The 26,248-nt window shown below is 44.6% G+C and overlaps 2 protein-coding genes across 19 annotated transcripts in view; one reads left to right on the top strand and one right to left on the bottom strand.

Moving 5' to 3' along the window:
• STMN3 (stathmin 3) overlaps positions 1–20,247 on the bottom strand; it is a 37,726-nt gene extending 17,479 nt beyond the window's left edge. The window contains exons 1-2 of one of the 11 annotated variants that reach the window (XM_084854455.1): positions 19,705–20,247; positions 8,013–8,125 (exon numbers count right to left, since the gene is read on the bottom strand). In XM_084854455.1, the coding sequence (XP_084710581.1) occupies positions 8,013–8,125; positions 19,705–19,907 (316 nt within the window). In that variant the 5' untranslated portion in view covers positions 19,908–20,247. Of the gene's footprint in view, positions 1–8,012; positions 8,326–10,760; positions 11,031–12,528; positions 12,776–14,142; positions 14,436–19,704 lie in introns of those variants that run through there. The other 10 variants (XM_084854458.1, XM_084854465.1, XM_084854461.1 and 7 more) reach the window with 10 other exon arrangements.
• Positions 20,248–20,445: 198 nt separating this feature from the next.
• Positions 20,446–26,248, top strand: part of RTEL1 (regulator of telomere elongation helicase 1) — a 128,800-nt gene continuing 122,997 nt past the window's right edge. For all 8 annotated transcript variants that reach the window (XR_014790777.1, XR_014790778.1, XM_084854445.1 and 5 more), the window contains exons 1-2: positions 20,446–20,482; positions 25,428–25,559. Coding sequence is in view for 6 of the 8 variants with exons in the window: in XM_084854445.1 (XP_084710571.1) it covers positions 25,458–25,559 (102 nt within the window). In the remaining 2 variants the exon portion in view is untranslated. The remainder of the gene's footprint in view (positions 20,483–25,427; positions 25,560–26,248) is intronic.

Raw genomic sequence — 26,248 nt, 5'->3', positions numbered from 1 at the left:
ACTACAAACGGCTGACTGATGCAAACGACCAATGTAGCCAATATATATAGATGCAGACGATGCATTGCTTAGTCCTGCAGGGTGCAGGTCTGTGGTTCCTCTCAGTATTTAACTGCTTGAACCCACATAGGCCTCTCATATCCCTTCAGGGTCCTAGATACCACCCCTGCTGCTGTTGAAGCAGCTCAGGCATAATGAGAGGATAGAAGATGGATAGAAATCCCAGCCTAGGGTCATGCAACCGGCTGTAGAATAAACAGTAATCCAGAGATGGTGCTGGATGAACAGACTCCTGAGGATACACCTTGCGGCCATTCATGAAGCTATTGCTACTGTAGAAGTGAAGAGTCTATTCCTGGGGAATTGCTAGAAGACAGAAAGAAGACCTATGTCATAAAGGCCCACATAATTATTTTGTAATATCTTAGCTAAGATCAGTCGCCAAACTCCTAGACTGTCTAGAGCCCTAGACTGGTGTCCCCAATGCAGCGCCCGCAGGCATCTTAATTTTTCTTATTTTATTTTATTCCATTTTTTAAACATACATACATGGATTTGTATGAAATGCTACAGTGTTCTAGTAATTATGCATAGGTTGCAAGAAAAGTGGACCAAATATCCAACTAAGTATCCATTTGAAGGTGACGTCTATATGCTACCCTTTCAAATAGTGAAAGTGTTGTACAGTCCTCAATCCATTGCATTATAGGAGGTGAGTGTTTATCTTTCCAATGTTGTCATATAGGTGTTTTAGCTGTCAAAAGGGTGCAATGAATCCATTTACACTGACCATTTATTAATTTCCATGAAGGAGGTAAATTGTTTAAAAGAGCGTGTACATCAGCAAATATTAAAGACCGTACCAGTACAAATTTTTCCTGTGTAATAACCTCCCCACAAAAAGAAGCAACTACTGGACATTGCCAAAATATACATTTAAAATAAGCATTAGTTGTACTGCACTGCCAGCAATTAGCTGAATTAGACAATCCCTTATTAAGGAGACTTTGTGTTGTCCAACAGACATGAAGCAAAAGTTTTTGCTGAATAAGATGCAGCCTAAGATCCATAGATGCAAAAGGTAGATGCCAAAGCAGTGACCCACTGATGGTGCCAACAGCAGTATCTCAAATTCCCAAATGCACCCATGGGTCCAAAAAGGTTGGGCGCCCCTGCCTAGACAGCTACCCAGGTCACCTACGCAAAAAGCCATGTGAATTTTGAGCTGCTGTGTAAACTGCAGAGTGAACCACGTCTGGTAAAATTTCAAAAGCCCAAAGGGGGCTGGGTAGGCCTTCCAGTGCTCAGGGGTGTAGTATCTGTGACCTGCAAGTGTCCTTGCTTTTCCCACATGATTTCTATTCCCAGCCTCCTGCAGCCCACCTTGCCCCCTCCTCCTTACACTGATTCAGCCCTTTCCAAGCCATTCCAAATCCTCTGGAAACTTGGATAGTGTAAGCAGAACAAATTATGCAAAATAAGACTACACATACCTATTGGCATAATTGCTTTCTATTGTAGAAATTTGCGGGGGGACAGAGAACATCCATTTGTGACTATTTCAATGCTTCTCTGGTATATCAAGAAGAAATACTGACGGGCCAAGGTGATAATGATGGATTTGGTTCAGAACTCCACTATCAACCTCTACAAGACCTTGGCTGTGCACCTTCTCCATCTTTGTGCTTCTGTGTCCTGTCACTCCATTTTTCTACTTATTTTCTACTTTTAGCGCAAGAGTCACCGTTCCAATATACAAATGCTACTATTATTTATTTATGCTATTTCTCTACTGCCTTTCTGAAGCCAACCAAGGCAGTTTACAAAATCAAATAAAAATATTGTAAAATATTAAAATACAATCTGAAAAACCATCATAGCAATTTTATAAGCCAAGGAAAAAAAGATGCATCTTGACCCCCTTCCGGATAGCAAAGAGTGTGTGGACCAGCACATTCCAGAGTTTGGGAGCAATACAGGAGAAAGCCCTTTATTTATTAAGATAAGCAAGAGAAGCCCAAGCGGGCCTCTGCAATGAGAGGTATCTTCAAAAGGGCTTCTCCTGCTTATCTCAATAACCAAGCAGGCTCACACCAAGACAGGTAGTCCCTCAGATAGCTACAGATTACTACTGTAAAAAGCATTAAGAACAAATATTACAGGCCAAGGAGCAAAGCTGGGCTGTGACAGATCAAGGGGATTGCAAGGAAGTTAAACCAACTTTGAAGACTGTGCTTCCCCAGGGAGAGAATGTCAATAATCAATAATAGAAGAATGGCTTACATTTCAAATTAGAGCCAAATGATAGATTTAATTTATTCAGGGCAAAGATAAATGCATCTGTATTTGTAAAAGCATGCAGAAAAACTAGAGCATATGCTCAGAGATGCTCCAGACCAACAAAATTGTAGTGTACTGTTTAGTACACAGCACAGGCATGTTCATATTTCTGCCACAGCTTCCTTCTGCGAATTTCTCATAACAAGCTGCGCGTGGCTCTGGCAATTATGTGATCATTCACATTCCCAGTCACATAAATTATAGGTATGGAATTAGCTAATGTTTTACCTGTAGAATATTACTGTAGCCCTGGAATCAAACCATATTAATCATGGTCACATGACATCTTTAACAGTCTCCATCTAGATCAGATGACTGGGAACGTGACTGACCCAGATTCTATTATGGGAAATTGAAATTTGAAAGATTTGCCCAAGAGGTTTTTCACAAAGGAAACTCAGCTGATGTGAAGCAAAATGCATGACCCTCATTTTGATGAATAAGGTACAAATATTTATTGTACAAAGATGAATAAGGTATATTTGGAATGTAAACAAACTCTCACGTCTTGCACTCTCATCCTCAATACAGGCTTGACAAGCACAGCTTCAACCCACTCCTAACACCATTCTCTACCCATTACTGAAGAAATGGTACCCATGGACAATGATGCATGCGAGTAGGAGGGGGAAGCTCCCTACTGCACCACAAGTTGGCCCTCTCAAGGGCAGGGCCAAGCCTCACAGCAGAAGCATAATGTATGTATGGGTTTCCTACAGTAATTACAGCACAATTCTGAGAATGCCTTTGATTCTCAAGGAGCTTTCAAAAAATCCCTGGGGACTGTCTGAGGAGTGACATGGAAAGGCTGCATGTGCTACGGTCTCATCCATACTAACCAGGAGGGCCTGGAGTGCTATTGCCCATCCCCCATTAGGAAGATAAAGCTAAACACATTTTTACCCTACTCTTCAGCCAAAAAGGTTCCCAGAGTTGCTTACAGATCAATTTAAAAAAACACAACACTTTACCATCTTCAATGGCTTCCAGTCCTTTCCCAGGCCCAAATCAAAGTGCTAGTTTTAACCTTTAAAGCCCTTCACAGTTTGGGACCTTGATATCTGAAGGACCACCTCTTCCCACATATTCCTACTCAAACCCAGAGACTGCCATCTCAGACCATTCTCCATGCGCCCCTGTCAAGTGAGGAACAGCAGGTGACTATGAGAGAAAGGGCATTTTCAGTAGCGGCCCCTTGATTGTGGAATGCCCTTCCCAGAGAGGCTTGTCTGCCATCTATGTTATTAAACTTCCAGTGCTAGACAAAGACCTTTTTATTTTTCCAGGCCTTTTAAATGTTATGGTTTTATACTGTTAGCTCTGGGGATTTTTATTCCTCTGCCCTCGGTTTTAAATTGACTTTTTGCTGCAAAGTTCCTTTTCCTCTGTTCTGTGTTTAAAATTAATTTGTGGATTTTATAGTGGCATTTCAGTTATAGGGTGGCCTGTAAACTCTGGATCCTTCCAGAAAAGGCTTTTAGTCTGCAACTGCCTGGCCTCATTCATAGAATTGGGGGGCAGGGAGAGGTCCCAAGACACTACCCCTCACTTGTAGCCCTCCCTCATTTTCCTACCATCTCTTCCATCATTTTTCTTACCAGAAAAAAATCCACTAACAGGGGAAAAGACAGAATAGCTGCACAATGTCTTTTGATTGGTAGTGCTTGTTTGTCTGGAAGCTACCTGTGAGTGTGTGTGCACGTATGCAGAAGATCAGAGCTTTACTCCCTGGCCTATCCAGGTAACAGGATCTCAAGTAGCAGAGTTAAGAAAGGCCTTGGAAGGTCATATTGGTTGAGAATTTTCTCACTCCATATGACAAGCTGTGTTTGCCAAAACACTTTCTTTTACATGCTCTCAGAAGCACAGGAACCCTATCCTCCTTTGAAATTCATCACCCTACACAAGTATGTGTGTGTGTTTGCAGGGGGAGGGGCACCATGTACAGTTCTGTAGGCTTGTGCACACTCAGATTAAAGAAAAATTGATAGGAGTTGTCTCTTAACCAGATCAGTTCCTGGAAAGTGTAGGGTTTATATCAGAGGCTACCAGTCAGGGCCTGGTTAGAAGGCCTAGTATATCAAGGATTAGCAGGGAGATAAATAAAAACAGAACTGGAATCCATCAAGGAGCAGGATTTAGAGACAAAGTGAGCTGAAGCAAGGATGCAGAAATGAGTGTAACCACTGAGCAATCACTGCCATTTCTACAAGTATTTATAGGAACTGAGAGAAGAGCACAGCCAGCCCATCAGTGCAGGAGCATGTGTAAACTACTGGTAACTTAGGTGCTGGAGAACAAATCTATGCAGTACGGACAGGTAGTCTCCAGCTACAGCAGACTGCAGGTTTGACTAAGGGGACTGTAAAAGTGCCCATCTGCACCGCCCCCAGCTTGGAAAGCAATTCTTCAGGCCTCCAGGGGAAGTGCCATTGTTTAGTTTTTTATTATTTACTTTTCTCAAAAGGATACAGCTTATGGCTTATCTATTATTATTATTATTATTAATAACATTTATATTCCTTTATCTATGGATCTGCACAATTTGTGTAAATGCAAATATAGCCATTTTTTAGCATCTCTGTGTGTGAACATGCAGATTCAGAGGACCCTTTTTTTGAGGCCAACAGAGTAGGCATGATCTGATCTGGTAAAACAGAACTGGGTGACTGTAGTGGAAAAGACACTGGATGACTAGAGCAAGCAACTCTTCTTACATCGCCTTGCAGAGCAATAATTTAACAAGTAGATGTCTAGAGAAAAGAGGTTGGTGAAAACAGGGGGTTGGGGAGAGTGAATAGGTGGGTAACACCTGCAACCTAGTCTTGACCCTCCATCCAAGAGGTGTCTTCCATGCATTTGCTTCTGTTTTCTTGCTTCTCATCAACCCTGCCCAACCAGATACAGGAAGATCTCAGGGGACACAGCTTGCGTATTCTTGCCAATTATAAATAAATAGATAGATAGATCCTAAGAAGAGGCATGGCCAAGAAAGGCTCCTCCTACAATTGTGGGTATTTACTTAGGGACCTTCTTCCCCCTCCTCCTGGCACTCTATATCACTGCCACAAACTCCTTTCATCCTCATTGCCTAAATACTCAACATCTGACTGGCATGCGCAGATGTTGAGTTCCTCAACTAGTTGCTGGTTCTACCCACAGCATGGGTTCCTAGGGGTTGTTTAGCTTACAATAGCCTATGGCTACAAGCAATAAACATTTTGTTGTAATGGTTGTTTAAGGGTCAAATGTACAATTTGCCACATGGGTGGGCTGGGCCCAAGAACAGAGGCATGCATCTACCACATAGGAAAAAAACCCAGGAGGCTTTCAACATTTACCACCAGTTCATAATCCTCAGGAAAGGTTATAGCTGTTAATGGCCCATCCAAATACTGGATGGGCCTACATCTATTAGAGGGGTGTGTGTGTGTGTATTTTTCTGTAGTTTTGTGCAGTCTGTTTGGGGAGAATGTTCACAAAGGTGTGCCCTACTTGTGCAGAAGGACTGTCTGGGGCTACACGCAACATCTTTGCCTGGGCAGAATCCTTTGGCACAGCTCTGCCACCACTGCAGCTCAGCCTTCACTGAGCATGTGCTGTTGCTTCCCCTGCTTGCTAAGTGGAAATGATACTATTCAGGTGACTGGAATATGCCAAGGAAGCAAGAGGAACTGGACACAGAGAACCTGCTCCTTTTTGTCACGGGCAGGCATGATTTTGATTTCACTAGACCTGCAGAAATCTTCTGACACACACACACATGAACATCCTTATAGCTGCCCTCCCTCCCTCCTCTTCTTTCTTCAGATGTGTCCTGCTTTTAGGAGGGAGGGTGAAGGACCAAGGTGTGTGTGTGTGTGTGTGTGTGTGTGTGTGAAAAGGGTGGGGGGGAGAAACAGGCTTTTACTCATGCAGGGATAAAACCTCTCTTCTCAGTTCTATGAGGGATAGTGAGCTGCCTCATGCAGAGTCTGGCAGAGATGGCTCTGCTCTATCCTGCTCTTTGTCTTCTGCAAAACCTTTCTGTGCTCTTTCTTCATATTTCTATTACACTCCTGTCACCCTGGAATCCCTGTTCTTTGAAACAGGTCTTATGGCAAATCTAATCCAATTGGAAAGGAAAGAGGATTGGAAATAGCCCTCCAAGGCAAACCGCTCAGCTTTAAAAGCCCTGTCCCATTGTCAGTAAATTGAAATTTATTGTTTGAGGGAGGGGGGAGTGAGAGGGAGAAAGTACCATATTGTTTCAGAGCACCATATGGGGAAGGCACCTGGTACCCAGACGTGTCACACACACCCCAGCTCCTTCACGGCAGGGTCCTTCAGCTTTCGCCTTCAGTGTTCAGGAGCCTGAGCCAACCCTTGTGTTGCTATTTATTTTAGACCAATTCTGCATTAAAGTAATAGGAGGATGGTGGGACCAATTATGCCCAAGAAAAATCTTCTCAGCCTTACCTTTGCTTTTGCCACTTCTGACTCTCCTTCAAAGACAATCTATGTGGATTTTCTAGCACAGGTCAAGCATCTTTTAAAAAAAGGTTTCTGACAAATTTCTAATCTCATGCAGAGCTTGCTTTGAACATCCTTAGACAGAAATACAGACAGTCACACACACACACACACACACACACACCTCCCCTTGTATTTTAAAAGGAGAGAGCACAGACAAGGAACTGCAGGCATCACAGGGATGGGCAAGCCCAGTGAAACAAGCAAGAAAGGCTTGTCTTTTTTCCAGCTAATTTATGTGTGTATACCTACCTTTCCCTTCTCTTCCCACTTTTTTCCCCATTCAGAAAAAGGGCGAACCAATTCATTTCAAATGCAGTAAAGAAAAATGACCTGTGCTTCAGTTTATGAAAGGTTTCCAGGCGAGTAGTGAGGGGACAGGATCTTGAAAATCTACACAAGCCATCTATTGTCCAGGTTAAAAAAAAAATAATAATCATATGCTTATTCCCTGCAAATTCCATCCACTTGGCCCCATCCTTTAAAAAAAGAAAGATGCAGCAAGATACATGTTTAGGAACTAAAAAGCAGGTGCATGCACACACAAGTCTCTACAGCTTGTCACACTGTGAGAAAAGCCGCCCCCCAACACCCACCCTATCGGTCAGGCCTTGATACCTGGGAGGGCAACAGGGTGCAGCTATGCAGTGGTGTCACAGCCCCTGCAGGAAAGGATTGTCTAACAGCATTGAGTTTCATTCAGCGCCATGGGCGGACCACTCCCTCTAAAGCAGCTTCTGGCTATCCAACCTGCCCTGATTCTGCTAATCCAGATGTTTGATTTTTTTTTAAAAAAATCCTTGTCTCTTTGTTCTTTTCTTTACCTGTCCTTTCTACTATTGCCAATCCACTTTTACAGAAATCTTGTTTAAAAAATAATAAAATAGTGATTCCCGATCACCAGCATTCAGCTAAATGAGTTTTTTTTAGCCATATAGACAACAGAGAAAAAAATATTTGGCATCAACACGTCCAAAAAGCTTGTAAACACCAGATTCTGGAAACAAGAGAAGACAATGATGCCTGCCTAGTTACTTGGGTATAGATTTGCAGACAAGCCCCACCTTAAAAGAAGTAGGGTGAATTACACTGATCATCGCAAATAAGTTAATTCTCAATAATGTCACTGCAGATAAAGAAAAATGCCTTGCTCATTTTACCTGAGACAGTGCTGGCCATGATGGTGAGATGGGTAGCAGAGAGGATGCTGCAAGGGAAGATGCGGAGGCAGAGAGAGGCAGAAGGCTGGCTTTTCTGCTGAAGTGCTGCAATGCTGTGGAAGAGAGGAAGGTCTGACTCAGCTCTAGGGGGCTGTGCCTATCCAAGAAGGGAGGAGAGAAAGAGAGGGTGAGGGAGAAAGAGAGAGAGAGAGAAGAGAAAGGGCTTGAAAGAGAGCACAGGTTCTCAGATCAGAATATTGATTGGCTTCTGAGGGTGGCTTTTGATATCCAAATCTTTTCCAGTGTCAGGAATCTGAGGAGGAGAAATGCAGAGGCTGTCAGCAAAGGGGGAATGTGAGCATACACGCCCAAACCGTGATTTACCTCCCCCCTTCTCCTGTCTGACAAGGATAGTCTAGTAGTCTGCTGTGTTTCATTTCATTTAAGTGAGTTGAAAACAAAATGGGAAAATGTGCAGAGTGAACTGAATTTATTTAAGAGATAAAAGCTTCTGGAAGCAAAGCCACTTGAAAACCTGCTCGAAGGCTGTGTCTGGAATTCAAGTTAATGTGGTAAGAAAATACCAGCTGCTGAGTGACCGGCTGCCATCACTGTTTTAAGCCTGGAAGTCCAGTTCACAACCATTTAAGCTACAGTACTTGAATTTAGCCCCAAAGGTTTCAAATGATATATTTGCTTCTAATTCTCAGGGTTAATTTGAAACTTTCTCCATAGCTGGCTTGGAAACCAAAAGATTAATAAAGGTGTAACATTTAAAAAAAAATATGTTTCATGTCCCACCTTTCCTAAGTAAAGCATGTGAAGATATGCCTTTTTGATCCATACAATGACTTTCCTCCATACTGGGCTAAGGGATTGTTTTAAGGTCCTGACAGATTACTGAATGTTTAGTTCTATCTAATGCATTAATTTTTATTTATCAGCACCATCATTATCACCACTATTGTTTTCATCAGTCTCTTCAGCACCTCATTCTGATAAGCCTAAGAATCCAGATACTTTTATAGGTAACCCCAAGAAATAGGTCTACAAAAGCCCACCTTTAAGCCAATTATTACAAACAGAATTTATATACTGCGTTCTGAGCGTTCAAAGCACTTCTCATGCACCATCTCAGTCATCCTTACTACAGCCCTATAAGGGAGGTCTGTATTATTATCCCCATGTTGTAGTTACTGGGGTAGGGCAAGGTTTGAGGCTGGAGACAGTGGCTTGCCTACATCCACCTTATTTGAACTGGGGTCTTCTCAACATGCAGTACATAACCATTCAAAAATTATTTAAGCCTCTCACTTGAAAATGCCTAGAACATACATCAGGCTTGGCTAGTGATACACTAATTTAGGATTCGGGAAGAACACGCAGACTGGAAACTAACATCTCTAGATTGTTGTGGTGGTGCAGTCTGCATAACCAATATTATTTAACTGGCATATTCCAAGCAGTTTTCTGTAAGGAGAACACTGTGTGCCAAATAAAATGTATTTGGCTTAGATGGAGTCATTACATATAAAACTGAGTAATTGAAGGACTACTGAAAACTAACCTAGGGTGCAATCCTATGCGTGTTTAGACAGAAAAAAGTCCTACCTCTTCCATGCTAGCTGGGGAATGCTGGGAGACGTAGGACTTTTTTCTGTCTAAACATGCATAGGATTGCACCTTTAGAGTCTGAACAATTGAGGGGAAGTCAGAAACTCCTATGACATCCCATCTTAAACACATTAGGTGGTAGTGCGCTCACTGCAATTTCTTTAATCCCCCAAAGAGTTCCGTTGCGTGTGCTCCAAAGGCATTATCAGTAGAACAGAGATGTGAAAAGAGACCTGTTAAGAGTTAAACCAATAACCACATAGGATTTATTTGTTTTAAACATTTGTATACCAACCTTCATCCAACAGATTCCAAGGCGGTAAACAGCAAATACAAATAATAAATTATATCAAAAACACAGAGTGCAATAAAACATTACCAATAAAATGAAGCAACAACTAAAAACTAAATAAAGCAACCAAAATCCCCAAAATATGACTGAATGCCATGTCTACAAAGTGGAAAACTGATTCATAGAAGTTACTTCCTCAAAAAGATTCAGTAGACAGGAATGGGAATGAAAATATAACTTCGCATTCCATTGTCATTGGACAATCATACTATATTTTAGTAGTAGGAAAAGGTATTGGGTATCATTCAGAGCTACACGGAAGAAGAAGTATTTTAATATAATTTGTTCTGCTGATTCCCTTGTTCAATGTCTCATAATAACTATGGCAGGATTTTCAACACAGTACGGAGCATCCCCTTTAAAATAAAGAAAAAGGCAGGAATTTGTGCCTTTGCTATGCATACCTAGTACATAAGTACTATAGTTTATATAGCCATTTAATTCTTTGTAACAAAAGCGTGTAGAACGAATGAGCTAGCCAGAGATGTATGTGTTCCTGATGAAAAACCACATGTGGTCTGAAAAACAGGCAAGGAAATTGTTCTAAATGGCATATCTGTTTAAGCAGCCTCAGGCTGTGACTACACAAAGTGACTGTGGTGTGATGGTATTTACATGGCTAAAGTCCTGAGAATCCAAAGATGGCAACATGACCTCCTATAGGTACAAGGGAATTGGTTCTTGGGACCCTCCTAGAGAACTAGATGCTAGGGAGGTGTAAATCTCGTGACAGCTTACAGTAGCTGAGACCTCTCCCTGATCTATTAACTCAGGAACTTTACCCTCTGAGGACGAGGGGTCAGGGTCCTGGTCCATGACAAAAGGTGGGATAAAAATGTAATAAATAAACGCAAAGATAGCCAGCTAGTGGTCACATTGAGTGGAGTTTTTTCTCCTGTCTTGTACATGTGTGCCACAGTAGCTGTATGTGACCAAGGGACAAGGTAGGCAATGCATCTCTATATGCTGAGCACAGAGTTTACATAAAGATGCATGGTATGCTACTGAGCCATGTCCTGCTCTCCATTTTCTTTTGCACTTGCCTTGCCTCCTTGAAACGGTGTCTGGCAAAGGAGGATGCATTCTCCTCCTGCTGCAGGAAGATGGCCTCTGTTTCCATTTGTGTCTGCCTTGTTTCCCTGGAGGCAAGCCAGACATGAAGAGATAGGACAGAAAGCCAGATGGGATGGAGGAACTGTGCCTCTCCCTCTGCACAGCATGGACTCTACTGACAGGGACCCTGCAATGGACCAGCTAAAACATGGGAAGATGTGGATGGGAAAGGATACAGGCCTTTATGAGACTGACAGAGCAAAGCCAAACTAAACCTACGGCTTTAAATAACACCATATCACCTGCAGGCAATTAATCCTTGGCTTAAATTCAATTTAAATGCCATTTTTAAAATCTTGCATTTTATTCAAATAACCATAGCATGCTCTGGATTAATCTTCTATTTAAAGCTGCAATCCTGAATTCAGAGGGACTTACTTCTGAGTAAACCTGCACAGAATTGGGCTGCAATTCTTTTTGTTAAGGGCATCTTAGTGACAAACAAAATGCTACTTTAAACTTGCAGAAGAGCATGCAGTGCTTTGGGGGCTGTAGGGGAAGTGAAAAAATGATGCAGTTATGCTGGAATTGCAATATCAGTAAAACTAGGACAAAGATACTATCAACGGGGAGACAGAGAAGCATCCAGCCAGAGCTGAGTCACATCAGAATCCATACAAAAAGCAGCTCCTGACTCATTGTATATGCTGCTTGCATTTGATAACTTTCCAGGGCTCCCCTTTTCCTGCAGAAACTGCTTTCTTGTTAATTACTATAGAATGCGGCCTTCTTGATCTAATGAAATTTCCTGAAAGATGCAGTGAGAGAATACGAAAGAGACAAATATTAGCATAAACCATAGCAATACATCCAGGAAGCATTAATATATCATGCTTTTTAAAGCCAAGTGTTCCTAACCTTTAAAATTAGGGAGCTCTCTTATACCAAGTCAGACCATTGGTCCATCTAGCTCAGAACTGCATACACAGATTGGCAGCAGCTCTCCAGGGTTTCTTTCCTAGCCCTATCTGGATATGCCAGAGATTGAACTGTGACCTTCTGCATGCAAAGCATGTGCTCTCCCACTGAGCTACAGTCCTTCCCCAGTGATGCAGAATGCTTGCACATATCCTGATATGGTACAGCGTAGTCTAGTGGATAGAAAGTCTGCTCTGGGAGATGTGGCTTACTTCCCATTTTGGCCATGAACTGACCATGAGGCTCTGGAAAGTTGATATGCCATCAGTAACCTGGAAATAACACTGATCTACATTCTAGCGCTATTGCTGTTAAGAGGGACAAAGTTCCACCACAATTTCAATAACTGGGCTCTTAGTGAGGAAGGGTGGGGTATAAATAAAATAACTTTCACCCCATGATCAACCTGAGCCTAGATCATGCAACAGTCTCACTTTCTGGACACTACTGTACAACTGCATAATGGATATATGACCACTACCTTGTACAGGAAATTTACTGACTGCTATGCATACTTACATGCTTCCACCCAGAATACACAAAATCCACTGTCTACAGTCAAGCTCTACAACACAATCATATCTGCTCAGTCTCATTGGACAAAGACTCAAAGGATTTAAATCAGGCATTTCTCAGACTATAATATCCACCAACAAAGTGGGGGAAAAAACCATATCAACATGGCCAGACTGGTACCCTGGACTAATCTACTACAGGACAGACCCAAAAGACAAATCAGCAGAACACCACTTGCCACTTACAGTTTCCAGCTAAAACCACACAAAGGTATCTATCATCAATGCACTATTAGTCACCAAGCCCAATTCAAGGTTATAGTACTAAAGTACAAGACCCTAAATGGCTCAGGAAACAGCTACTGGAAGGAACAACTTTCCCCATATAATCTTGCCCAGGCTTTGAGGGCAGCTGGGGAGGCCCTTCTGAGGATGCCAACACTACCAGAGGTTAAAAAAATATAAAACTCGTCCGATGCCTTTCTGAGCAATAGCACCCCAGTTATGGAATTCTCTACCTCCAAGCTCCAGCCATTGGCTCCTATGCTATACACCTTTCAGTGCCAACTGAAAGCTTTTCTTTTTCAGAAGGCCTCTGGATAATTGGTTGATTTTTTTTTTTTAATCGACTGCTTTTATTTGACTGTTGTGACCTTCTCTGAGATTACCTGTGATGAGGGCAGGATATACATTTAATTTTTTTTAAAAAATTAATAAATCAGTTATCCACAGCCCACTCTGGACAATGACACTTCCTTCTCACAGGACCTTACTTAACAGACAGCTGACTAACTTAAGGCACAATCTTATGCATGTTTAGGCAGAAAAAAAGCCTACAACTCCCAGCATGTCCTATAGCCATGCTGGTTCGGGCACACTGGGAGTTGTAGGACTTTTTTCTGTCTAAACATGCATAGGATTGCACCTCTAAGGAGTTTTTATTTTGCACTCAGCCCTTCAAACAGAATACTTAAGAGATCAACTATGGAATTTATATCTGATACTGGAAGATATTCTCCAAATATACATCACTATTTGGCTGGCAGAATACTGGTTTCCTTGCTCTGGTATCATGCCTAATAACTTTGCTAGCACCTACTGAGATTAGAAATTATAAATGTTATATTATTTCAGAGACACTTATAGATCTGGGAGCCATCTGGGCCCAATTAAAATGTTACAAAAGCAGAGTGATTGCAACCAAGAAAATAAATTACATGAAGCAGCTAGTTCAGGCTGATTTGAAATAAGCCAACTGACATCATTGCTGAAAGTGCGAGGTTCCAAAGTGGTAGGGAAATGCTTGATTTGAAAATTTTTCAAAATCCCTACTATCTAGTTTCCTTCTACCTCATGGCAACATCTTGTTTATTTATTTGCTTATGCATTTCTGGAGTTGCCTTTTGGTAGAAATATTCAAATTGATATACAAAGAAAATGCTACATGTATTTATTTCTCTAATATGTTTCTATCCAGACTTTCCCATTACTAGTCCAAGATGGCTCAACTTTAGAATATATCATAAAACAACCATAAAACCTATAAATAATATAAAAGCAACAACAGAAAATTCAGTTAGCAAAGACATGAGAATTTAAAATCTCTTTTAACTGTCACCTAAATGAGCGCAGCATAAGCACCAGTTGAGATTGTGAGGAAGCAATCCTATGTCACCTAGACAGCATCTAGGGAGCACAGGATATTTTGGTTTCTTGGCTCCAAGCAAAGAGACAGGAAACCACGCTCCCTGCCTCCTCCCCTTTCCCCTGGCATGGAGAGAATCACATCAGCTACCAATCCGCTCTCGGAAAACAGAGCATGAAGATGGGGAAAAGAGGGCATTCCAAGCAAGGAGTGAGGAGGGGAGGAGACTGGGGTGTCAGCCATATGACATATCCTATGGCTGCCTCAGCCTCCTTCCCTCCCCCTCCCTGACCCCTCCACTCCACAGGTGAAAACACCCTTCTAGCTAAAGTTCAGAGCCTTACAAGTACCCAGGGGGCATCCCATAGGATTGTGCCCTGATAGTTTTTGCTATTTCCTTCTTCCTCATGTCTGTATTAAGGACTCATCCACCTTTTTTCACCTTAGCTACACAGGTGCAGAGATGTCTCACTAAACAGGAGGAATAGGATATCCACCCATTAGTTTAGTACTGGATACACAATAAATAGAAAAAGACCCAACACATGTAGTTATGTTATAACTTACTATTCTTTGTTCAGAAATATAGCAGATTAAATACAAAATTCAAACTATATTGAAATAAAAAAGAAATATAATCCTAGAAAACCCATTAGTTAGAGCTCAATTACACAGTCGAATACTTTTACAATAAGTATCTTACCCCCAGCCTGGAAAATGACTCCCAGCTGGCACAGCAGAGTTTTGGATCATATGAACACCAGTATTTGGGGGGTTCTTCTTGTCTTCCCCTCACAGTTGGATTTTAGGTTGTATAACACTTTGTTTGCCTGATTGTCCGATGGGAGCACAGTAGGTTGTTTCCAAAACAACCTACTCTGCATAGCTTATTACCCGCCATGGGTTAGTGTGACATGTGAACAGGCCCAGTCTGTTTCAGTCCCCCTAGTCTCTGTCAAGACTCAGTGGGGAATATGTTCTAATCAAGGTGCCACAGTTGAAAATGCCCCATCTCCAATAAGCACCTACTTAACTTCTGAAGGTGAAGAACTTGTGTTATGAGTAGGCTATATAAATAAAGAGAGGGAGCAATCCTATGGCCCCTAGACAGAGGGGTTAATCACACAGGGGCAGAAGTCCACATCAATACTGCGGCTTTCTCCATCTCGTTTCATTGCGGGATTAGGTCAGACTCCTTTACACAGTTGTTTCTATCTCGTTATATTCCGTTCCTTACCTTTTCACGGGGTGGCTACTTTTCCATGAAAAGCCATTACATGCACTGGGGGCCTCATGAAATTTCCTCCCTGGTTCCTGCCCCTTTCCCTCCCCTTGCAGATTACTTACTGGTGGTTTGGTCACCATTGACAAGCAATGAGGGTGGACAACAACCCCAATGGACCTGCCTGAACCCCGCCCTGCAGACTTCCCAGCAAACTGTTGGAATGCTAGCATGCCATTCTGTGTTGTGGAGGAAACAGCTGAAGTCGGACGCAGAAGTCGGTGCATTGCATTTACTCACAGTATGGCAGCAAGCCGGCAGGTCAGTATACTGACACGCCCACCACCTTGACATCACTGCCGTCGTCATTGTGAGCACACCCCCAACAAACCAAAACAACTGCCCTCAGCTACACACACACAATAGTTCCTTCGTGCTATGGGAGAAATACACGGGGAGGCCGTGTTGCATGGGCAGAAAAAATACTGCATTTTTTTCTGTTTGGGGATAACACGGGGTAGGCAGGGGGAAATGGCAGGAAAATCACTGGAGGATTACATCATGTAATGGACCCGCAAAATTCCATGAGTAGCCAATCATTAATGTGTGATAACTTGCAGGTGTAGAGATGCCCAGAGTCTTGGGGGCCATAGAATAGTTCAGATTCTTGGATCTGAGGTCAGGGTCTGCACTCCAGCCTCAGAGCCAGGAATCCAAGCTCCCCTTCCCCTCGCAATTGGCATGGAGAGAACTGTGCCAACGACCTTGGAGAAGAGGGAAACGGGGCATGCCAGTGCGCTGGGCAGGGCAGGGCAGGGCAGGGCAGGAAGGGGATTGGGGAGGCCAGCTTACAATGTATCCTCAGGCCTCCCCAGCCTCCTTCCCTCCTGCTCCACAGAGCCCCCGCTAACGGGTGAAAAAGCCTGTCCAGCCAAAATAGAGAGCAGAAGGAGTGTGGAGGTAAAGATTGTCTCTGCTGCTTCTTCCGCTTTGCATTGGATGGCCGTGAGCCTCTGAGTTCTAAGGCTTACAGCCATCCCGATAGAACTGTGCCCTTAATATGGTGGGCTTCTGATGATCATCTCAGTGAGTGGGAAGGTTCACAAGGGAGAAGGCAGTCCATCATCTACCTTGGTCCCAGGCCATTTACAGCTGGGTGGGAGAACCTGTGGCCCTCCAGATGTTCTTGGACTCCAGCTCCTAACAGTTCCAGCCAGCATGGCCAATTGTCAGGACTTATGTGAGCTGTAGTCCAGCAACATCTAGAGGGCCACAGGTTCACCACCAATTTAAAGCTTTATAGGCCAACACCAGCACTTTGAATTGGGCCCAGAAACACACTGGAGGCCAGTGGAGTTATTGCAATATCAGTGTAATATGTTCAGCATGGGTTCCTGCTAACATAACCAGACCACAGTGTTCTGGACAATGAAGTCTCTGAATGCTTTTCAAAAGCAGCCCCATGTAAATGCATTGCGGTAATCTAACCTAGATGTAAACAAAACATGGATAATTGTGGTGAGATCATCTCTTTCCAAGAAAGGATGAAGCTGATGCACCAACCAGTTGGTAAAAAGTGCTGCGAGCCACAGATGCTACCTGAGGATCCCAAGATTGTGACGGATGTAAAAACAACTTGTTCTTCAGTGGGAATGCAACCCCATACAGAACAGATTGACTACTACTTTATTGGTAGTATATTGGTCCAGTAATCACTCCACCAACAGTACAGACTTTACTAGTCCTCATCCTGAGAAAAACACAGGACAATAAAAACAATGAAAATCATGTTTTCAGCACTCCTTTACACAACGGAAAAAGCAGAGAAAAATGCCAAGCATCCAGAAATTCCTGGTTCTAATTTCACCTCAGGCATGAGCTCAAGCTCCTTAGGTGGCCTTAGGCAAGCTACTCCCTCTTCCAGCCTCAGCACCCCTTTCCCACCATGTGTAACATGTACATTACTGGGGACACACACACACACACACACTAGCAGTGGTGAGAAAGAAATCTACTACCTTCTTCGGCTTTGCCCATCCCCTCTTCCGTCTGTTCCTACTTACTTCCCACCCCTCTTCCCTCATGCTGATGTTGCATACCCTTCTTCCCACAACTCTGGTACTTTCCAGATGCATCTGGCAAAGACTATTCCTACCTAGGGCTGACTTGAGCAGAAGCAAATGAGCATGGATGGTGGTTTCTCTCCCCTCCAGCCAATCTCCCTACCCCTGCCCCACTGCTTGACTCAGAGCCAGGGAATGACAGGAGGGCTGCTGATCCCTGGCCCTGAGCCAAGCAGCAGGCATGTTTGACTGATTGGGTAAGAGTAAGAACTCCTCCAGCCTCTCAGCTTCCAAAATTCTCTGCTTCATTATTGCCTGCATGCCCTTTTGGATTTTTTCTTCTGGGCCTACACAGCTACTGTTGCTTCTTGACCCTAACTTATCTGTCATTCTAACCTACCTTATAGGGCTGTTGCCTTATCCTTCTACAGTGGGAAGCATGTATACGGCTCTGAACTCCTTAGGGCAATATACAAGCAGATGGATATCACATTTGCAGATGACACAAAATTGGGTGGGATAGCTAATACTTTGGAAGACAGAAACAAGTGATCTTGATAGACTGGAGCGCTGGGCAGAGAACAACAGAATGAAATTTAATAGGGATAAATGCCAAGTTCTGCAGCTAGGAAAAAGGAGCCAAACGCACAGTTACAAGATGGGGGATACGTGGCTCAACACTACAAGCAAGAAGGATCTTGGAATTGTTGTCGATCACAAACTGAATATGAGCCAACCATGTGATGTGGCTGCAAAAAAGGCAAATGCTATTTGGGGCTGCATTAATAGAAGTGTAGCTTCCAAATCCCAGGAAGTACTAGTTCCCTTCTACTCAGCACTGGTTAGGCCTCATCTGGAGTACTGTGTCCAGTTCTGGGCACCGCACTTTAAGAAGGATGCAGAAAAGCTGGAGAGGGTTCAGAGGAGGGCAACATCCATGATCATGACCTGGAAACAAAGCCCTATGAGGAGAGACTGAAAGAACTGGCCATGTTTAGCCTTGAGAAGATAAGACTGAGAGGAGATAGGACAGCGCTCTTCAAGTACTTGAAAGGTTGTCACAGAGAGGAAGGCCAGGATCTCTTCTCGATCATCCCAGAATGCGGGACACAGAATAATTAGGGATGTCACAGAATTCCGCCACAGATCTTGGTGAGGCCGAATGCAAGTGCATTCGGCCCCACGAAATCTGTGGCAGAACGAAGCCCCCCCGCCCCGCAAAAGGCGCACGAAACAGGACACCTACCTGCTGCCGTTTGCGCTGACTTGCAAATGGTGGCCACATCCATGGCCGCCAGTGACTTCATCACTATAGCTGTGATAGGCTACATAAATACTTACATAGCCTATCATGGCTAACGCAGGGACACCATTTGCGTCCCTGCGGAAACCGTGATAGGCTGTGTAAGTATTAACGTAGCCTATCATGGCAAAAAAAAGGGAACACAAATGGCGTCCGCTACAGCGGCCGCCATTTGCGTTCCCTTTTTTTTTTTGGCCGTGATAGCCTTCGTAAATATTTACGTAGGCTATTACAGCAAAAGAGAGGGGCGCAAATGGCGTAGTGGCCGCCATTTGCGTTCCCTTTTTTTCTTTTTGCCGTAATAGGTCACGTAAATATTTACATAACCTATCACAGCAAAAAAAAAAAGGGAATGCAAATGGCAGCTGCCGTAGCCGCTGCCATTTGCGTTCGCTGTTGTTTTTTTTGCCGTGATAGGCTACGTAAATATTTATGTAGCCTATCACGGCAAAAAACAGGGACACAAATGGTGGCAGCTATAGCAGCCGCCATTTGCGTCCCTGCAGGCTGCCCAGCGGCCGGATGCCCGGCTGCGGGCAGCTCCACGGAATCTCCGCGGAGTGGAGCTGGCTGGAGAGAATTTCGGGGGGAGGGACGGAGCACCTCCCCCCACCGCGAATGTCACCCTTCGAGAAGGTGACTTTCGTACATCCCTAGCTGGGCTCAAGGTACCGGAAGGCAGATTCCGGCTGAACGTCAGGAGAAACTTCCTGACTGTTAGAGCAATACGACAATGGAACCAATTACCTAAGATAGTAGTGGGGTCTCCCACACTGGTCGCGTTCAAGACGAGGCTGGACAGCCACCTGTCAGGGATGCTCTGGCTTGGATTCCTGCACTGAGCAAGGGGTTGGACTCTATGGTCTTGTAGGCCCCTTCCAACCCTATGATTCTATGATTCTAAATTGGTGCAGTAGGTTATTTGGTAAATAATAACTCTCTTTTACCTTACAGGACTGCTGTCATAACCGAGATAGCCTACAATGGGTAGTGCCTGCAGGCACAAGTGTGCCCTACCCCTACCAGTTTTTCCTAATTTACACATTTTCTTACTCACAGCTGGAATCTCATCAGAAAGTGGGGGCCTCCAGCTGCCGCCAGCTTCATTCCCCATGAATGCCTCTGGCCCGTAAGTGGGGCTGAGAGACATTCTTGGGAAATGAAGGCGGTGGGCGGCTGTAGTGCGACAGCCACCAAGAAAAAGAAGAGGGCGGAGAAAAAGGGGCTCGTGTCACTTCTGTCTGAGAAGCCACATCTCCCACGGCAGCCATTTTGAGGTGGTGCCCGGGGCCCCCAAAGGCTGCCTATCCGTGAGGCACGATATGCGCTTTTGCTGTGGGGCGGGCAGCGCTTGGGGGGGGCAAGGGGGCGAAGGGGGGGGCGCGCCGCCGACCACGGACTGTGGGAGAACCAGCCAGAGCCCCCTGCCCCAAGGCGACCACGGCGAAGGACAACGCCAGGCCCCGAGCGGCGGCGGCCCTCCGTCCCCCACAGAAATGGCGGCGGGGCGGGGAAACAGAGCAGCAGCGGGAGCCCGGCTTGCCCGCTCTCCCCGTTGCCATGGCAACGCCGCGCCCTCGCGAGACCTTGGAGCCGGGCGACTCTCTCCCGCGCGCGCAGGGGGCGGGTAGAGATGGGGGGGGGGCGGCCGCTTGACCAATGGGGTGGGAGTGGAGGCGTCACGTGGCGGAGCACGCGGGGACTGCGAACCGAGGCGACTTCGAGGTGCGTGGGGGGCGCCTGGCGGGTGCGGCGGGGCCTCCTCGGGCCTGTCTGTGCTCGCTCCGCCGTAGCGGGAGGAGAAGCGTCCCTGTCTTGGGCCTTTCCCTGTTGTCCTGTTAGGGTGGCGGAAGTCCTCAAGCGGCGTTGGGAACAGCGGTAGACCAGCCTTCCCCAACCTGCAGCCAGCAGGGGCAGATGGGAGTTGTAGTCCGAGACATCTGGAGGGCCCCAGGTTGGGGAAGGCTTCCCCTAGACTCCAAGCAGGGGTGGGGAGCGTGTGGACCTCTAGATGTTGTTGGACTGCAGTTCCCATCAGCCCTAGCCAGCGTAGCCAGTGGTGAGGCATGATGGGAGGTGCAGTCCAACAACATCTGGAAGGCCGCACATTCCCCACCCCTGCTGTGGGACCTAAGACAGCCTTCCTCAACCTGGCGCCCTTCAGATGTGTTGGACTACAGCTCCCAGAATCCCACAGCCCTGTGCTGGCTGGGGGATTCTGGGGATTCTGCTTCAGCATATCTGGAGAGCGCCAGGTTGTGCAAGGCTGGCCTAGAGGAAGTGGCACTACTGCCCATAATGGCATGTTGTATTATACTGGGGAGGTGGGTGTGGGGCGAAAGCAAGGTGTGCTCTTCCCCGGATAGATGATACTCCCCTTCAGTGCTGTTGGGAGTTCATTACTTTTCCACCACGTGGTGATAGAGGAAGCTGCTTACAACTGAGCCAAAGAGCCTGAGTGCATCTAGCCCTGTACTGCCCACCTTGACCAACTGCCAGTAGCTCTCCAAGGTCTCAAGCAAAGACCTTTCCTAGCCCTGCCATCTGAGGTCCCGTTAACTGGAAATGCCAGGTTTTGCACCTGGGTAGTGCTCTACCACTGCACTGTGGCCAGACTGTACTTTTACTGAAGGCACATGATACAGCAACCTTGCTGAAGCTAAGCAGTGCTGTGCCTGGATGCAAGGCTCTCTTCCTTGAAATCTGTGTAAGAAATGTTGGATATGATTTTGTTATGTTCACCTGCCTTCAGGCAATGCTTCAGGGTCAAGACCACCCGCTGCGCATAGTTGTTTATCCTGAACATTTAGCTCTCGTAGACGGCTGTTTCTAGAGTATCTACAGTAACTAGCTGCTTTGCATAAATCAAAATGAAGATGCAGTCTGTCCTCAGACTTAGAGACTTAGGTCATAAGCTTGTACATACTTCTTGTTGTTGTTCAGTCGTTAAGTCGTGTCCGACTCTTCGTGACCCCATGGACCATAGTACGCCAGGCCTTCCTGTCCTCCGCTCTCTCCCGGAGTGTGCTCAAGTTCAAATATTCATTGCATCGGTGATGCTACCTAGCCATCTCATCCTCTGCCGTCCCCTTCTCCTTTTGCCTTCAATCTTTCCCAGCATCAGGGTCTTTTCCAGGGAGTTTTCTCTTCGCATTAGGTGGCCAAAATATTTGAGCTTCAGTTCCAGTATCTGTCCTTCCAATGAGCACTCAGGGTTGATTTCCTTTAGGATGGACTGATTTGACCGCCTTGCAGTCCAGGGGACTCGTAAGAGTCTTCTCCAGCACCACAGTTCGAAAGCATCAATTCTTCGGCGCTCAGCCTTCCATATAGTCCAGCTGTCACAGCCATACGTTGCTACTGGGAAAACCATAGCTTTGATTAGACGGACCTTTGTCGGCAAGGTGATGTCTCTGCTTCTTACTATGCTGTCTAGGTTTGCCATAGCATTCCTCCCAAGGAGCAAGCGTCTTTTAATTTCATGTCTGCAGTCACTGTCTGCGGTGACCTTGGAGCCCAAGAAAGTAAAATCTGTCACTGCTTCCATTTCTTCCCCTTCTATATGCCAGGAAGTGATGGGGCCAGATGCCATGATCTTAGTTTTTTTAATGTTGAGTTTCAAACCAGCTTTTGCACTCTCCTCTTTCACCCTCAACAAGAGGCTCTTGAGATCCTCTTTGCTTTCTGCCATTAGGGCGGTATCGTCTGTGTATCTGAAGTTGTTGATAATTCTCCCGGTAATCTTAATTCCGACCTGTGATTCATCCAACCTGGTGTTTCTCATGATGTACTCTGCATATAAGTTAAATAAGCTGGGCAACAATATGCAGCCTTGTCGTACTCCTTTCCCAATTTTGAACCAATCGGTTCCATGTCCAGTTCTTACTGTTGCTTCTTGACCCTCGTACAGGTTTCTCAGGAGACAAGTAAGGTGGTCTGGTACTCCCATCTCTTTACGAATTTGCCACAGTTTGTTGTGATCCACACAATCAAAGGCTTTAGCGTAGTCAGTGAAGCAGAAATAGACGTTTTTCTGGAATTCTCTTGCTTTCGCCATGATCCAGCGAAAGTTGGCGATTTGATCTCTAGTTCCTCTGCCTCTTCGAAACCCAGCTTGCACTTCCGGTAGTTCTCGGCTCGCATACTGCTGAAGCCTAGGATTTTGAGCATCACCTTGCTGGCATGTGAAATGAGTGTAATTGTATGGTACTTTGAGTACTCTTTGGCCCTTCTTTGGAACTGGAATGTAAACTGAACTTTCCAGTCTTGCGGCCACTGTTGAGTGTTCCAAATGTGTTGGCATACTGAGTGCAGCACTTTAACAGCATCATCTTTTAGGATTTTAAATAGCTCAGCTGGAATACTGTCATCTCGGCTAGCTTTGTTGTTATTAATGCTTCCTAAGGCCCACTTTACTTCACTGTCGAGGATGCCCGGCTCAAGTTCAGTGACCACACTATCATGGCTATCAGGAACATTCAGATCTTTCCTGTATAGTTCTTCTGTGTATTCTTTCCACCTCTTCTTAATCTCATCTGCATCTGTTAGGTCCCTGCCTTCTTTGTCCTTTATCATGCCCATCTTTGCACAAAACGTTCCCTTGAGATCTCCAATTTTCTTGAAGAGATCTCTAGTCTTTCCCATTCTGTTGTTTTCCTTGATTTCTTTGCATTGTTCATTTAAGAAGGCCTTCTTGTCTCTCCTTGCTATTCTCTGGAACTCTGCATTCAGTTGGATATCTCTTCCCCTTTCTCCCTTGCTTTTCGCTTCCCTTCTTTCCTCAGCTACTTGTAAAGCCTTATCAGACAGCCATTTTGCTTTCTTGCATTTCTTTTTCTTTGGGATGGATTGAGTTGCTGCCTCCTGAACAATGTTACGGACCTCCGTCCATAGTTCCTCAGGCACTCTGTCAGGTCTAATCCCTTAAATCTATTCCTCACCTCCACTGTATATTCATAAGGAATATGATTTAGGTCATACCTGAATGGTTTAGTGGTTTTCCCGACGTTCTTCAATTTCAGCTGAAATTTTGCGATAAGAAGCTCATGATCTGAGCTACAGTCAGCTCCAGGTCTTGTTTTTACTGACTGTATAGAGCTTCTCCATCTTTGGCTGCAAAAGACATAATCAATCTGATTTCGATATTGACCATCTGGTGATGTCCATGTGTAGGGTTGCCTCTTGTGCTGTTGGAAAAGCATGTTTGCTATGATCAGCGTGTTCTCTTGGCAAAACTCTATTAGCCTTTGTCCTGCATTATTTTGTACACCAAGGCCATGCTTGCCTGTTATCCCGGTGATTTCTGGACTTCCTACTTTAGCATTCCAATCCCCTATGATGAAGAGGACATCTTTTTTTGGTGTTAGTTCTAGAAGGTGTTGTAGGTCTTCATAGAACCGATCAACCTCAGCTTCTTTGGCCTCAGTGGTTGGGGCGTAGACCTGAATTACTGTGATGTTGAATGGTTTGCCTTGGATTCGTACTGAGATCATTCTATCGTTTTTGAGACTGTACCCCAGTACTGCTTTTCCCACCCTTTTATTGATTGTGAGCGCTACTCCATTTCTTCTAAGGGATTCTTGCCCACAGTAGTAGATATGATGGTCACCTGAATTAAATTCACCCATGCTTGTCCATTTTAGTTCACTGATTCCCAAGATGTCGATGTTCAATCTTGCCATCTCATGTTTGACCACCTCCAGCTTACCTTGATTCATTGATCTTACATTCCAGGTTCCTAAACAATATTGTTCTTTACAGCTTCAGATTTTCACCACCAGACACATCCACAGCTGAGTGTCCTTTCGGCTTTGGCCCAGCCGCTTCATTCTTTCTGGCGCTACTTGGAAATTCTCTCTGCTCTTCCCCAGTAGTATATTGGACACCTTCCGACTTGAGGGGCTCATCTTCTGGCGTCATATCTTTTATCCTTGTGATACGTTCCATGGGGTTTTCTTGGCAAGAATACTGGAGTGGGTTGCCATTTCCTTCTCCAGTGGACCACATTTTGTCAGAACTCTCCACCATGACCTGTCCGTCTTAGGTGGCCCTGCACGGCATAGCTTATGGCTTCACTGAGTTACGCAAGCCCCTTTGCCACAACAAGGCAGTGATCCATGAAGGGGCTGTACATACTTACTTGGGGATAAATCCCATTGGATGCAACGGTACTTATTTCTGAATAAGTTTGCATTGGGTTGGGCTGAGTTAAAATTGTAAATGGCACCTAGTCAATTAAGTGGTCATTTGACCACCTATTATTTGACCATAGTCATATAGTGCAAAATATTCCAAGAATGAGACAGTGTAGATGGCGTCATTTTTTAGCAAGGGCAGGAGTTGGGGCAGCCTTCCCCCCAACCCTTCAGCACAGCAAAGATTGGGATTACAATTGCCTGGCTTTCCTGCAGTATTCTAAACCTGCTTGAAAGTATGTGCAAGGGACTGGTAGCAACAACAAATTGTTTGAGCACAGATGAGCTGTTTTAACCCTAACTGAATGGGTAGAAGGCATTCTAGGTCTCTGTCATTGGGTTCAGGCATGGGATTTTAAAGGAAACCTCAGCCTTCAAATTAGGAATTGGGAGGAGGAGGAGTTTGAGACTGGTGTTCTTGTTTATATTTAGCAAAGAGGTCCCTTGTACTTAAGGAAGAATGCTCTTGATTTCAGGCTCTGAGATCCTGATATGTCTGATGAAATATGCCGAAAATAAAATTAAATGGCATCACTGTGGATTTTCCATTTCAACCCTACAAATGTCAGGAGGAATACATGTCCAAAGTGCTGGAGTGCCTGCAAAAGGTAAATATCCTGGGAAACCTCAGGTAGAGAACTCTGGAGGGCCCATTTAAACCTGCGTTTGAAACGGTGTGTGTCAAAAGCGAGGGAAATGTGGGGACTTCTATTACTAATATCTGTTAAATAACCAAGGTTCAGCATTTGGCTTTTCCTAAACTAGGTTATTTTGGTGGCTTCCAAAGGTTGTTCTTGTATACATCAGCGTTGTTCACAGACATGCTTGTAATACTGTACCATTCACAATAATGAAAATCTAAAGAAAAGGAGGAAGAAGATGTGTTTTCGCCTTTGTCCTTCTCCTGCCCTACCTGGATCTTGCGAACAGGGCATAGGATTAGGATTGCACTGTGAATGTTGGAGCCCTAATAACATTCTTTGTAACTTAAAATGATTGTATAAACTCTCATTAACTGAAAGTGGTCCAATAAAAGATGTTGACTTACATTTTTTGTATTTCAAAGATATTTTTATACTGTGCAGAACAGATGCATTTTGAACATATGAAACTTGCTTAACACTTCCTGAAAAGAGGCTTTTTTGCAAACCCTCCACCTGTCAGTGCCAGACATATTTCCATTAGATCTGTTTGTAGAGAAGTGGGTAGGTGGGTTTTTTCCTACGCTTCTATATGATGGAAAAGAAGCAAATAAGTGGTCCTTATGTTCATACAATCTGTTCTTCAGTTTTAAGAA

The sequence above is a fragment of the Heloderma suspectum genome, chromosome 4, assembly GCF_057233095.1.
Source record: "Heloderma suspectum isolate Gila_16-S chromosome 4, 16-S_ref, whole genome shotgun sequence".
NCBI lineage: Eukaryota > Metazoa > Chordata > Lepidosauria > Squamata > Helodermatidae > Heloderma > Heloderma suspectum.
Note: the sequence above shows the minus strand (reverse complement) of the source record. Positions and strands in the feature narration are given on the sequence as shown.